Below are 15,195 nucleotides of genomic sequence, written 5' to 3'. Positions count from 1 at the left end.
AAAGTTTCAAATTTTCCAATTTAATGCCATAAGAAATGATTCAAAATAGTTCCAATTGAGATAAAAATATGATTTAAAAGTAAGGCGTAACACTACTCTTCTATATAAAAAAGAGATATGATTTTTGCATGCTTTCTTTTTCCCTCCTCCATCACTTTTTAGCATGTTTCTTCATCGCATTTATGTCATTTTGATTCTGATTAGTGGCTATCTCCTTTTAATTAATCATTCTCTATTCCCTTTTCATCATTCTATATATAAAGATGATTTCTATAATCAATATCAGTATAAATATACACGCATCATTATCTTTTTTTTGGTATACATTCTTGTCCATTTTATATATTGTGAAGGTGAAACTATGGCTAACTAAACAATTGGAGGAGGTGAAAAAAATAACCCTTAGCTATTGAGAATAAGCCTTCAATAACTAGGGTTGGAAAAAGAAAAGCCATGAAATAAAGATCAAAAGTTTGGGAACACTTTACCAAATTTGTGAATGATGCGGGTAAAATTAGAGGTAAGTGCAATTATTGTGGAAGTAATATTAAATGTGATCCAAAAATGAATGGAACCACTGTACTTAACAACCACATGAATATCTGTAAATTGAGGTGCCCTCCTGAACAACTTGCACAATCTCATATAAATTTTAATGTAGAGGATGATAAAATGGGTCTTGTTAGTTGGAAATTTGATTAAGAAGCAATTAGAAAAGCCTTGGCATGTATGCTAACCACTAATGAATTGTCCTTCAAGTTTGTTGAGGGGGATGGCTTTAAGCAATTATGCAATCTTTTCAACCTAAATTTAAAATTCCATTTAGATGGATTATGGCTTAGGATTGTTTTGGAATTTATATTGATGAAAAAGTCAAATTTAAAGACTACTTGGGTGGTAATACCGACACTTGGACCTTTATTCAAAGAATAAATTATGTGTGTTATTGCACATTTTATAGATGACACATGGACTTTGGAAAAAAGAATCTTGAATTTCCTTCCTATTTCCAGCCATAAAGGGAGAGATATTGGAATGGAAATTGAAAAATGTTTACTTGAATGGGGAATTGAAAGAGTATTGACAATTACAGTGGACAATGTTGGTTCTAATGATTTGGCATGTGAATATTTGGAAGAAAAATTATAAACCGAGGCTATTCCATTCTAAAATGTCAATTTTTGAATATGAGTGTGTTGCACACATAATCAATTTAATTGTTACTGATGGGCTGAGAGAAATAGAGTGTTCAGTAAAAAAGTTAGGGAGGCTGCTCGCTTTATTAGGTAGTTACCTATTAGAATGAGAAAGTTTAAAGAGAGTCATGAGGATGAAAAGATTCAAAGTAAAAAAATGTGATGCTTAGATGTTTCTATTAGGTGGAGCTCTACTTATTTAATGTTGGACACCGTCCAAAAATTTGAGGCTACCTTTAAAAGAAATAAGCATAAAGATCCGTATTTTTGATTTGATCTTCAAGTTGGAGAAGGGGTGCCTGAAGTTGAAGATTAGAAGAATGTTAGGAGGTAAACCATTATGTTGGGTTATTTTTATGATCTTACTTTATGTATTTCGAGGTCTCTATTGTGACATCTAATTGTTTTTTTTCTATGAAATTTATAAGATGTATCGCATCTTGGATGAGTGGAGAAAAAGTTATGTCATAGGGTTAGCAAACATAGCAAGTAAAATGAAAGAGAAGTATGATAAGTATTGGGGAGATCCTATGAATATGAACAAACTTCTTTATGTTGTTGCTATTTTTTATCCCCGATATAAGTTAGATTGGGTGCAATTTGCTTTGTCCAAAATATCTGCAAGTGCTATTGGTGAAAAATCGGGGATGCATATTAAAGAAGTTTTAATTTCTCGACATAATGAACATAGTCAAGGTGTTTCTCCCTTGGCACAACCTGAAAGGGAATCGATGCGTGACACACAAGTAGATTTTGATGATGATAATGACCCTACTTTAAAAGTTAGAAAATTGCTTGATATTGAAGAGCAATTATTCATGGATGAGCATCTTGGTAGGAAAACTAGTAGAACAGGGGTTGATAGATATTTGAATGAAGAAACTGAGCTTAGAAAAGATGATTTTGATATTTTAGAATGGTGAAAGTTAAATAGTTCTAGATTCCCTATTCTTTGTCTAGTAGTAAGAGATATCTTGGCTATACCAATTTCTACTGTTGCCTCAAAATCTACGTTCAGTACTGGTGGACGAGTTCTAGATTTATTTAGGAGCTTTTTAACTCCTATAGTTGTGTAATCTCTGATTTGTGCTCAAGATTGGCTGAGGTTGTCACTGTAATATCTCGTAGAAGAAGGAAATGATAATATATAAAGGATAAGACATGGTAATATTGTACTAATACTTCATAAATCATGTATTGGTAAGAATAATACTACATCTATTTTGATATGTGAAGTTAAGTTTGATCTTGTTTTACTTGCTAGAATTGCAAAAAATTTTATTGGAGGCAACGGTTGATATCTTGTAGATGCAATTTATAGCAAATTGCAAGAATTGCAAGTAATTTTTTTATCATCTTTATATCACTACAGATTAAGATTTTTTTAATTGACTTTTTTTTGTAATTATAGGTGGCATTCAGGGAGCAAGGTAGAAATTATCAAGTTTTTTGAACTTCTATTATATTTTTGTTGGATCAAGCAATATTAAATAGAGCTATTTAGTTTATATTTTGATCAATGGATTGATTGTATCATACTTCACTTTCACTTTCCAACATTTGAAGCTAGTTGATGCTTGTGGATACATTTTATATTCTCATATATGCAAGTTGTTTGTTAATTTATCAAACTTCTATAGTATCTTTTTATTTAAAAAAGATATTCTCCTCTTGATATAACTGCTACTGTTTTTTTTTAAGAGCTATCTTGTGGCGTTGTCTTTTTTGTAGTAGAGTTATTACCCTCCTCATTGTAATAATTTTCTTTACTTTTAGTTCAAACTTCTTTTTATGCCCAAAATAATATGAAATACTACGTAGAATTTTTTTTGGGTTTGAATTTTTGCATTAGACAGGTTTGCAACAAGAAGGCTCAATAAAAGGGCCCAATAACTGAATAATACCAAATAACCAAACTGAAACAATTTGGTTTGTTTGGTTCGATTATTTAATGTGTTTTAGTTTCAATTCGATCTTAAAAATGCATGATATTCGATTTTAACCAAAAATCGCACTGAAAACCGAATGCTCACCTCTAGTCTCTGATTTATGCATATTGAGATGGTGTATGACTAATTTCCAATATACTAGGAGTCTGGACATATGGACTAAAGAATTTCTTGAATTGTAGCCCATGAGGATTAATATGTAAGTGGTTGGTTTTAAAAAATGAATAAAATCCAAAAAGTATGTCTTTATCAGGAAGATAGCTTTTAAGAACTCTGATTCATACTATACATCTAGGAAAGAATTAGATACCAATTCTTTTTTTTGGAAATAAGTTCTATCTCAAAAGACTTTCCATCTGCAGTAGTGAATGGCTAATGAAAAGGAGCCCATAGTTCTTTGGAAGAACATGAGGCCTGATGATAGTTGCACAAGAGCCTGTATCTATATGTTCAATAGCATGTATAGGTTTGTCATGCTTTTCAGGAAGAATTTTTGCTTTGACATTGGGTCTTGGTTTATTGTTAATTTGAGATGCCCCTAAAGATCCTAATGATCCAAGATTTGGTCATAAGATTAATGGAAAAGATGATCTTGAGATGGTAATCACTAGCATCATCAGAACAATATTCTTATTGAATAAAAAATGGGCGATATATATTGGGTATTTTCATCTTGTTTAGATTGCTCTTCAAGAATAGATTCTATATCTTCTTCAATGATAAGGAGTGCATTCTTGAAGGATTCAAGCATCTTGACTTCTCTTTTTCTTTTCTTTGGGCAGGACTTGGCAAAGTGACCTGGCTAATTAATAGATTTCTCCTAGAGAGAGTTGTGATACTTCTCTTTAATTAGAGTGAAGCAATCATATGATGGAGTTCTAGCTAGAGTTCTTCAGGTAAAGAGACAATGAAAACACGCCTAAGTTGGGGTTTTTCATGTCCTCTTCAAAGTTAATATTTTTCAGACATTCATGAGAAATGTCTCTGTAGATCTCTCTTATCAAGAGAACAACATTTCATCTCAAAGTATTCCTGGTAATTTCTCCTTAGGATAACATTGAAGTCACCTAAGAATTCTCTATATATAGCTCTAAGAAATAATCCAGGACTTTCTTATCGGAAGAGTTGCATTTGTGTATAGGGATTCATCTAAGTAAACAATTCTCTCAAAGACCTAGTCATGCGGAAGACAAATTCTGCAATAACTTGTTTAAGATTAATTTCTAGTCTTGTCATTTGAAGATCTAGCCATGCTCCAAATTCATGTAAATGATCTCACTACTTATAAGGAGCAAGATCACTAAAGGTAAACCAAGGACCAACGATTGTTCTACTATTATGCTGATTTTGTTGAGTATTTTCTCCTTGGGTTTCATCATCATCTCTAAAGAAGGAATCTTCAACAATAGGATTAGTACAAGACGATTCAGTTGTTTCTCTTAGTTGGTCAACCATAACTATTTTGGATCTGGTTGATTATTTTCTCCTTAGGCTTCATCATTGCCTCCTAAGAAGTGGTCTTCAACAATAGGATTAGTACGAGACAATTTATCTGTTTCTCTTAGTTAGTCAACCATAGCTATTTTGGATAGGTCAGCAAAGCATGGACTTTCTTGAGGTAAGAAATTGAATGATGGGTAATCTAGATAGGTAATCAGCAAGTGTGTTGTGATATCCCTTGATGTATTTTGCTGTGAATTTATAGCAGGAGAACCAATGTTTTCACCTAAGCAGTTGTGAATCTGGATTTATAAGGTACTTCCAACATGTTTCACATAAACTAAGAAAAACTTTAAACTCCATTAACTCTTTGTTAAAATATAGTAACTTTTCAACTTCATTCCTATTTAATATATGCACCTTTAACAAAAATAATTATCTACACTACAATAAATAAAGGGCAATATAGTACATTATGGTAAAAATCTAATGAAATGACTTCTAAATAAGACAAAAAAAATCTTCTTTTTGTGCCCTATTAATAGGACCAAAGGAGTAAATGTAATACCTTAACTTTAAATCCTTTTTAATATCAAATAGAAGCAAATGCAACTATTTATTAAGCTTTTAAGTTGGTGAATTTCAGATTTCAAAACCTCTCTTCTCAGGTTACTATTCACATAACCCTAAAATTTGACTAATTTTCAAAAATCATAACTAATTCTAGAAACATCAAAATAAACTGGTTTCAAGTTCTATTTGAAGCTTTCAAAGAGATCTTTAAGGAAAAAATATTTTCAGGTTATGATTCCCTCTCACGCATTCTTAGTTTTCACACAAATATGCATTGTTCATTTGGTTATTTTTTTCATTTTTTTCAAAATTTATGCCTAACGTTGGGAAGGTATAACTTTTTGCAAAAAACTCCAAATTTAATAAATTATCACTCATTTTAAAGCTAAAAGTGAGATGTATTATACTGTTAAGTTTCAGGTTTCAACTCATTAATTTGCTCAAAATTTCACAGGTTAAAGTTTAGGCACAGATTGGTCAATCTTCAACCATTCAATCCCAGTTCTTGCACCATGGCATTTTATCATCTCAAAACCATTATCTATCATATTAATTAACTTAGAATCATACTTTAACCAAGTTGTACAGTACATATTTGTCAAGGAGTCAACCATTCATAATTACACATTATACAAAACAAAGTTCCAAAATACTAAACATATCCAAGATCTGCAAATTTATGCCATCTCCTTGCCCTTTCCATTGGAGCTTCCATCTCCTAAATGATTGTAATTCAAATATAATTGGGTGAGATTTCAAAGAATCCCAATAGCAAGGAACATGAATTAAAGAATTAAAATGTAAGGTAAATTTATGTTATATGCAAGTATTAACCAAACCATAAACATATCATCAATATGCTATGGAAAAGGAGCATAAAACATACCATTTAACAACTCAACTAAAAATATTTGTCAATGCAGCAATACAAGGAGTTAACTATAGTTCCACATAAATAACTCAACCACATTATGGCACATACACATAACATAAACAACCAAATAATTCAATACTAACATTGAAAGTTCTTGCTACCTCTTGCTAGCCTCAATTTCTTGCTTTCCTTCTCTTGCTCTTGAACTCCTTTTTGTCCTATGCCAAAGCCTATTAATCAAACAACGCAATAGCATTGCATTTAACTTCAACAATCTTCATTAACACTTTAACCTAAAACCCTAACCCTTTAACCTTGATTTTAGGGTTTTAGTATCATCGTTTTTAATTTAAGTTTCACATGCTTTTTCTATATGATTTTTCATGTAGAATCTAAATATGAACTTAGATTTACCAAAATCCAATCCCTCCTACCATTTCTTCTCTTGGCCAAATAGGATACTTATGTTCAAAAATTTCATTTTCAATTTTAATGCTTCCAAACACATACTCTTCATATATTCCTACACAATTTCACCTCCTAAACTCATTGAAGGAATCAAATAAACAAAAATCAAACCGTAGTACCAAGAACCCTAGTTGGCCAAATATACTCCCTTGGATTCACAAGTTAGAATTTTTTCCAAAACAAAGTTTAAACATCATAATGCAAGCATTTTCTATTTTCTAATCCATAAACAACCTTCAAATCATCTATAACTCAACATATATCAAATTGGACAGCACCAAACCCTAATTAATTTATGCTTCAAACTCCATCAAAACTACAATTTAAACGATCAAACTACTAGATAACTTAAACCAGAAGAGAAATCCAAGCTTTTACCTTGATTTGACACTTGATTTGGCCTAAGGTTGGTTTGATCTTCTTCTCCTCTTCTTTCTCCCTTGAAGGCCGAAATTCTCTCCTTCCCTTTCTCTCTTAGTTGGCCAAAAATGTCTCATAGAAGAGGGAGGGGTCATATTTATAGAAACACCAAAATTTACACCTTAATAGCTCTCTTATTTACTATGTAGTTTAACCTTTAACGCATGGCAAGATTTTGATCCATCTTCCTCCATGATTTACCCACATAATCCCTCTTATGTGTCCCTTAATTAAATGCAAGGGGCTAACTCATAAGGACACCTAATCTAACGCATGCAAGAATTGCCATTTTTTATTCAATGATTTATTCTTCCAAGTTTACTCTTCAACAATTTGTAATATTTCACTTAGGTCCTTCGCCTCTCTATTTGGAGCCAATTTTACCTAAAAATTAGGGAGAAATTTTGTCTCACCAAGCTTATACTCATTATACTATATAATCTCCCGTTATCAGTTGAAATTTTCTTGGATCATGTTAAATCCACTACTTTCAAACTTTATTTCTTTGCACAATAGCTTCCTTTTGATGAGGATAGATTTTCTAAATTTTCTCAAAATTTATTTCAACCTTTAACTCTTTAAATTAAAATTTTCTGGAAATCAGCCTTCAACCAATAGAAATTAAGTTTTAAATATTTTTAAAGCTATCATTTGCACCTCTTGCTGCCAAAAAAGACAATTTTAAAATTCATAATAATTCCCCAAGGAATTTTTCTAAATTTTTCATGAATTATCAAGGTCTCTAAGTATTTTAAATAATTCAATTTGGCAAAATTTTTCTTAATTAGCCAAAATTCCAAGAAAATACCAGAAATTTCAAAATAATTTATTTTTATTCTATCTTTACCCTTCAGGCCTCAAATATTATTTCCTGCCCTTTATTCTACTTTTCATGATTTTCTAAAAAATTTTGGGGATTCTAGGTGTACCTTCTTACTCTGATTAATATTGACTGGGTATTTTAAAAATGACAATCCAATCCTAGATCTGATCTCAATTCAAAAGTTATTCTATCTAAATTTTCACTACACTACTTGGCCCTTAATAATTCTAATTTCCTTGTTTTCCTAATAAAAATTAACAGGGTAGGACAGTAAACAACTAGAAAGATTAATATGTTTGATGGATTAAAAACATATTAAAGTGAAAAATGGCTAAAGTAACCCGTTAAACGTAAAGATCAACGTGTTAAAATTAAGTCTAAACAAAATCATTTCGGAATGTTTTCTAAGTTTTATAAAACCGATGCAAATACTTGTTAACTTCCTTTCTCAAAATTTTAGAAAATTAATGTTTCAAGCTTAAATGCATAGCTCTCTCTCTCTCTCTCTCTACTCTAATACATGAGAATTAAGATACTAAAGCATAAAGAAAATAAAGACTTAAAGGCTCTAGTCTTCTTATATCTCTCCACTTTGATTGTTTTGTCATCAGATATTCATTAAATCCTACAAAACAATATTCCTTTCTAATTTTATTATCATTAAAACAATGGAATTGAACAACGAAAATATGGAAAAAGAAAATGGATGGAAAATAGTTGGTGCGTGTTTGGGAGAGAGGTGAGTTCAAGCCGTGAAAAATGGAGTCTTGTTAAATGCTTAGGGAAGAGCTTTATTTCATTTGTTGTTCTGCCTGATAAATACTCAAATTATAGTGAGAAAAACTTAACATAACGAGATTAAATGAAAGGAAAGAGAAAGCATGGATCAAGCCATCACGTACCATAAAAATCAGATTTATTATCCAAATAAATGATATCCACCACTAAAAATAAAACAGCTAATTAGCAATAGACTTTTTGATTAGTTATGAAATTAGTGATACATTAGTGACGAAAACAGAATTTATTGATGGAATTTTTTGTCTCTAATTTCCTTTTTTTTTGGTAGTGTATGTCATTTTCACTTCAATGTTAGGGTTTTGGTTCTTGCATTAGAAATTCTTGAAATAATAAAAACCTTCATGAGAAGCTTTCAAAGCAAATCAACACACAAGAGGGGGCAAATTGAATAAATTAACTTGAGGGAGAAACGCCTCCGTACGTACATCTAATTAAGTTTTATAGAACTAAGACCTAGCTATGATCATAGAGTTAAAAGAAATGCTCCTGATGATAAATGTTGTTTGCATGCTCATAATGCGGTATTATCTGAGTCCGAAGCGTATTAGGTATTACTGTGGCAGCCATCTTCAGTTTGAAACTCTAGAGGACGAAGAAGAGGTGGTGGATTCTGCAGACCAGAATATTGCACACTTGTTCCTCCATTGTAGTAGTTCATCACGGAACTTTTTCCCTCATTCTCAAATTGGTTCTTCTTGGCCCACTATTTATCTGCATATGAAGAATATTCTGAGATACAGGAGAATAATAAGGGTAAAAAATTGCAGACTTCATAGTAGGAGGAAACACATTAAAAAGGTTTTGGTTTGTTATTCTGGGGTTATTATTATTCTGATGATGATCTGGTTTCATCATTTTCAACATGTTGATTCTTCTGTCACATTCCTCAATCCTAGCATCGAGCTCAGCCACAAACATTCTCAATTCATCATCTCTTGGTGAATTCAAGTTTTGTTGGTGAGAGGACAAGTTCCTGAGAGTCTCTTTGTCAACTTTTGCTCTCTCAGCTTCAACTTTGTTCCTTCTATCTCTGAAGAAATCTTGCAGATCGTACTTCTTCGGTGGCTGGCGGCTGGCGATCCTGGCCTTGTTGTACTTGTGGATGATTCTGATGACGTCTTGGGGATCTTGAGGCCATGTCTGAGCGGGAACTTGGCCTTCATTATTGTTAGGGCCATAGATTATGATGCAGACTTCAACTCCACAGAGAGTAGAAAGCTCGTAAGCTTTCTTCATTATGCTCTTTTTCCTACCCTCAAACGTTGCCTTGCGAGCTTTCTTATTTTGGATTGGTTCCATGGCTATCCTTTCACGTTTCATTTTCTTCATATAAATATATCAATGATCTGTACACAAACATAAATTATTGTTCATTACTCATCAATCAAAACATGTCCAATAATATGAGTGAACGACACATATAAACACAGAATTTTATTAGGAAAGCCACACCAAGTTGCATATCTCTATTAAAAAAATGACTTTCTGCGGTAATAAGCTAAAAAGTCATCGTTGAAAGTGCAAAAGTCACCAATAAAGATTTGTTGTTGCTGAAAAGTCATCACCTCAGCGATTTTTATTGAAAGTTTACAGCGACGGCAAATTAAACCAAAGTTTCATTTTTGGCAGCGACTTCTCAATTGATCAGAAACTTAACATGAAAAAAAAAAAATCTGACAAAACAAACATGTTACCAGAATGAACAAAAACAACACTGAGTCATTGATTATTTTCTTTTGATTGGTGCCCAAAGAAAAGTGGGAATAATTCTGTTTATTTTAATCACATATATAACACTACCTATGCATGTATCATTGAAAATTTCAGGTCAGGGAAAATACATGAATTCAAATCGCATATATGGAAGAGCTTTAATTGCTTTTGTTAGAGATATATACCTAAAACAGTACATTGCCATGAAATAGAGAAAAGAAAGTAGAATCAAAGCTCAGAGAAGTAGAGCATACACCTTGTAATTAAATATGCTCAGGAGGGTTGGGTGATCAAATTCAATATTGCAGAACAAGAAGGAAAGTAATGGATCGATTTGAGTAGACTTATTTATATATAGAAGAGTACTCAGTTGCAAAATTACTTGAGAAATAAGTTTTTTTTTTTTTCGCAATTAAGGAAAGTGAATGATCAATGATTGAATATTTTCCTATGATTGAGGGACACTAATTTTCAAATATAGATGATTTGCCGGAAAGCAATTCTGATCGCTATCAATGTTAATTAATAGAATTTCTTAGCCTATAATGTGCCTTGATCAAATGCAGATATTTCTATTCCCATGGCGGTGATGAAGAAAAGATAATGCTTCAATTTGATTCATAGGAAAATTAACTTTCTTTAATTTTAATTTGGTTGCAACTTAATCCATCAATGATTTAAAATATTAGTCACCCGTGACTTGTAGAAAATAAAATTATATATTTCGTTTTAAATGGTTAAAATTAGAAACTAAAATTTTAAATGGTTAAAATTATAGTTAGGAAATGAGTTGCAGTGATTTAAAGTTTAGGAACCAAATTTCAACCGAGTTAAAACCATGTGAGTGGAATTGTACTTGCACATAATATGTCATAAATTAGAAATTTAAGTGTTGAATTACCGACATGAGTTTTGGACATATCATTGTTTGCTTTATTTTTTTAATGAGTTCTGTGTGCAGATCACTTAAATTGTTTATATAAAAAGTAAAATAATTATGAATATTGTATTAGATATATATATATTAATATTTATGATTTTTGTAACATCCTGATTCTTTTTGGGGTTAGAGTGAAATTTGGGCCTTTAAGAAGAATAGGTGCGTAATTAGTAGGTCCAAATGACTAGAAGGGCCAGGGAATGACAGGAAATTAAAGTACTCTTTTTTTCTCTTCAAATATAAAAAATATATAAAAATTAATTTAGTAGATAACGGGAATCACAAATGACTATATAATCAAGAAAAGATAATGCAAAATATACACACACCCAAATATCTAGAAATAAATTAAGAGATATTGAAGTATAAAATATGTATGTATATAATATTTAGAAAAGTCCATATAAAATTTTGAGATATCTTGACTCTTTTGTTATCATAAAATTCATCTACAAGTTTTTTTTAATAAAATAAAATAAAAATAATAAAAAGATAAGGTAAGATGCGTTAGTTTGAATTTTTAAAAAAAAATTATCTTAGTAAGTTATATATATATATATATATATATATGTTAGTTTGAATTTTAAAAAGTTATATTAGTAACCTAAACCTAGGCTCCAACCTCTGCTTTCATTCAGTATTTTTCTTCTGGAGCTGCCGTCAGGTACCGGAGTCTTCCCTCTTCACTTTCTTTTTTTTCTCCTCTACAGTGATTGTCCCTTCCTCTGCCTCTTCTCTCTCTTTCTTTGTATTTTTCTCCTCTCCCTCCTCCTTTATACGTAACTTGCTCTCCTCATTATAATTAGCTTTGACGCAGTGAGAGACTATATATATATATATATTTATTGTTGAGAGGTATTATGTTAAATCTATTTATATATAGACGCTGGTGTGGGACGTGAATCAGAAGGATTAACCTTCCTTACCTTTTTATGTGCTTTCCTCTCGGTTATGTTCTTTTATTCCTAAAGAGCAAAATCCATCTATCACAAATATGACAGTATTTTAATCCTAGTTTCAAAAGGGGAAAAAAAATCTTCCTTGCCAAGTTCCCAAATTTTTCTGTCAAATCTGTATGGTGTGTGTATACTTTATTCATTTATCGTAAAAACAGTACCGTACCTTCATAATGAGACACATATATATAGATATATACATTCGGCTAGCAAAAACAATTGTTTCGTTTATATATATATATATATTAATCTTTGCTTCAGAAAATTAATATATTTTTTCTACGTAACTCCACCATTCAAGTAATGGATATAAATTATCATGAAGGAGATTTTTTTTTTCTTTTTTAGTTATCGAAAACAGTGATACCAAGTTAAGTCTAAATGTTTTCATTTTTATTTATATGATAACAAACTTTTCACAACATCTGTTTAGAAAGAAAATGAGAAGTATTGAATTCCAAATATGAGAATTTGACAATATTTACTTAGGTTCCTTAGAGTATCCTCAAGTCTTAGAGTAGCTTTAGAGTGGTTCTGAGTGGTATAGTAATAAATATTGTGTTGTGATTTTGTAGACTGCGATTAAGGATTTTAGAGTGACTTTTGCTAGAGCACCAGGTAACTCTCTTCTTATTTGCCTCACTTATCGAGACTATCAGTGAGCTTTATGAAAATCTCAGAATGAAAACTTAGTTATTGGCTAATATATTGGACTTTTTGCTTTTATGAAACTGCTCGGTGGAACAGTTATTTCTTCAAGATACTGGATGAAAGAAACTAAGTTATTTAGCCTTGATTATCTTAACTGTTTGTTCTATGATTTGTGTGAGATCCATCATGCTGAGAAGCAGTTGTTAAGACTAACTAAATGGTAATTAAGATGGACTGATTAATTGTTATTAAAGGAGGAGGTCGTGATGGAGACATGATATTTGTGACCACGTGGCACGGCCACCACATGGCGCTCAGTGGTTGGCCACTTCCTATGCCGTGGCAGCATCCCCTAGGCTTGCGACACTCTAGTGGTTCATACCCAGGCAGCATCCCTGAGGGCAGCATCCCCTACTAGAGGAACCTATGGCCCCTGTGTGCTCTGCCGACTTTGGCCAGTCCGCATCACACTGGTGGGTAGCAATTAGCCCATGGGTTCACGTCGGCGGGAATAAGGAGGAGATAAGGTTGGAACTAGTAATAAAATAGAATGCAAACTTCCATGTGTTGTATACTTTATTGTCTTGCTATACTTTTAATTGTTATAGTTATAGCTCTATTGTTGTCATAAACACCTTTATGATATGCTTGAACTGTTGATTTAATCACCTGGTTATCTACTTAAATTACGAGTTCCATCTGGTATCTCACGGGTAGTGTTGCTGGGTAAGGTAGATAGGAATTGAGTTACTGAGACGTTTTGTCTCACCCCATTACTTTTATCACTTTTCAAGTGAGAGCAGCAGAGGAGATGCAGCAGGGAAAACATTAGAGGGATGAGGCTACTTTAGGGAGTAGCCAGCCTTCTATAATTGTTATGCTTGATTTACTGTTAATTGCCACCCAGGACAGTTAGAGTAGTTTCCATTCATTTAGTTAATTTGGAAATATTACATTTATTATGATCTTATTGCTGCTGAATTGGACTACACTTGATTAGTACGTTCAGAACCGTTGGATTTGCTTCTTTTTGTTTTGTTTTGTTTATTTGTGGATCCACAAGAAGGTGAACAAGTTCATTTAAATAAGTGGAATTTCTCTTTAAGGTAGTGGCTTGAGGCCCTTTTTAGGAATAGTGATTAGGGTATAATTATGCCTATTAGATGATTATGATTCTTTTTACAATCATGTTGGTTTGTTGCTTTTATTATTACCATATCAATTTCTATGATGATATGTGAGACTAAGTTGAGTGTCTCAAAGATAGGATGTTTCAATTTTTTATAGAAATTGATACCGGGAAAGTGACAAAAAAAATTATGAAAATATTAAATGACAAAATGGGAAGGTAATACTCAATAATAACAAAAAGGAAAGGAAAACTAAACTAGCAGTTTGAAATTCAACCAAAATGACAGAAATGCTCCGTTTTTAAAACATTTCCAACGCCCATACCACCACCACTTAGTGCCCTTTTGGTAGAAAGAATTTGTTCGAATAGAATAGAATGGAAAAGAATGGAATTCAATGGAAAATTTGTGAGCCATGACATATTTGGTAAGCACTAGAATGGAAAATGGGTTGATAAAAAATTTTAAGTTTAGTTAATGACTATGGAATTGGAAAAGGTGAGGAGTAAATGACTTTAATGCCCTTGATTTAACATAATACAAAAATAATTACTTTTTTGTTATTGTTAATAAAAATGTTAAAATAATTATTAGTCAATATGGTTGTTAATGAAATATGGGATAATTAATATGCAAGTTTTATAGTTTCAACCAATTTTTAATCAGATCCCTATAATTTTTTTTATTAGGTCCTTATAATTTCACTTTTTTTTTAATCAAATCCTTATAATTTTTTTCTTTTTATTAGGTCCTTATTGTTTTACCTTATTTTTAATTAGGTCTTTATAGTTTTTATTCTTTATTCTATAAATAATAAATTATTATGATAATCTTATGTTAATATTCTTTTAAATTTTTAGTTAAACATATATATTATTTATTTTCAATTCTATTTTTTATAATTATAAAATTCAAATTATAATAATAAAATTTTATAAAATTATAAAGAATTTATAGTTAAGTATAATTGATTACTCTAATTAATTATTAATTACTAAATGATTATATTAATTATTTTATCCAATTATATAATTATTAATTTAAAAATGAAATTAATTTTAAAGAATAAAGTTAATAAATAATTCTTTTAAAACTATAAAGGACCTAATTAAAAAATAAATAAAACTATAAGGACTTGATAAAAAGAAAATTTTTTATAAGAATCTAATTAAAAATTAGATGAAACTATAAGGGTCTGGAGATTAATTATCCCATGAAATATATCAAAATAAGTATTGAATCTAATTTTATTTATTATTAT

The 15,195-nt window shown here is 31.0% G+C and overlaps 1 protein-coding gene across 1 annotated transcript; it reads right to left on the bottom strand.

Moving 5' to 3' along the window:
- Positions 1-9,201: 9,201 nt before the first annotated feature.
- On the bottom strand, positions 9,202-9,843 carry LOC114740016 (agamous-like MADS-box protein AGL82). Its single transcript, XM_028928134.1, has one exon. The coding sequence runs from the start codon at positions 9,841-9,843 to the stop codon at positions 9,202-9,204; it is 642 nt and encodes a 213-aa protein (XP_028783967.1).
- Positions 9,844-15,195: the final 5,352 nt, after the last annotated feature.

This window comes from Neltuma alba, unplaced genomic scaffold, assembly GCF_004799145.2.
Source record: "Neltuma alba isolate B1F8T4 unplaced genomic scaffold, ASM479914v2 tig00000514_pilon, whole genome shotgun sequence".
Taxonomy (NCBI): Eukaryota; Viridiplantae; Streptophyta; class Magnoliopsida; order Fabales; family Fabaceae; genus Neltuma; species Neltuma alba.
This window is presented reverse-complemented; position numbering and strand designations above follow the sequence as displayed.

Excerpts from the sequence above, each read along its gene's own strand:
- LOC114740016 (XM_028928134.1), bottom strand. The coding sequence starts at position 9,843 with ATGGAACCAATCCAAAATAAGAAAGCTCGCAAGGCAACGTTTGAGGGT.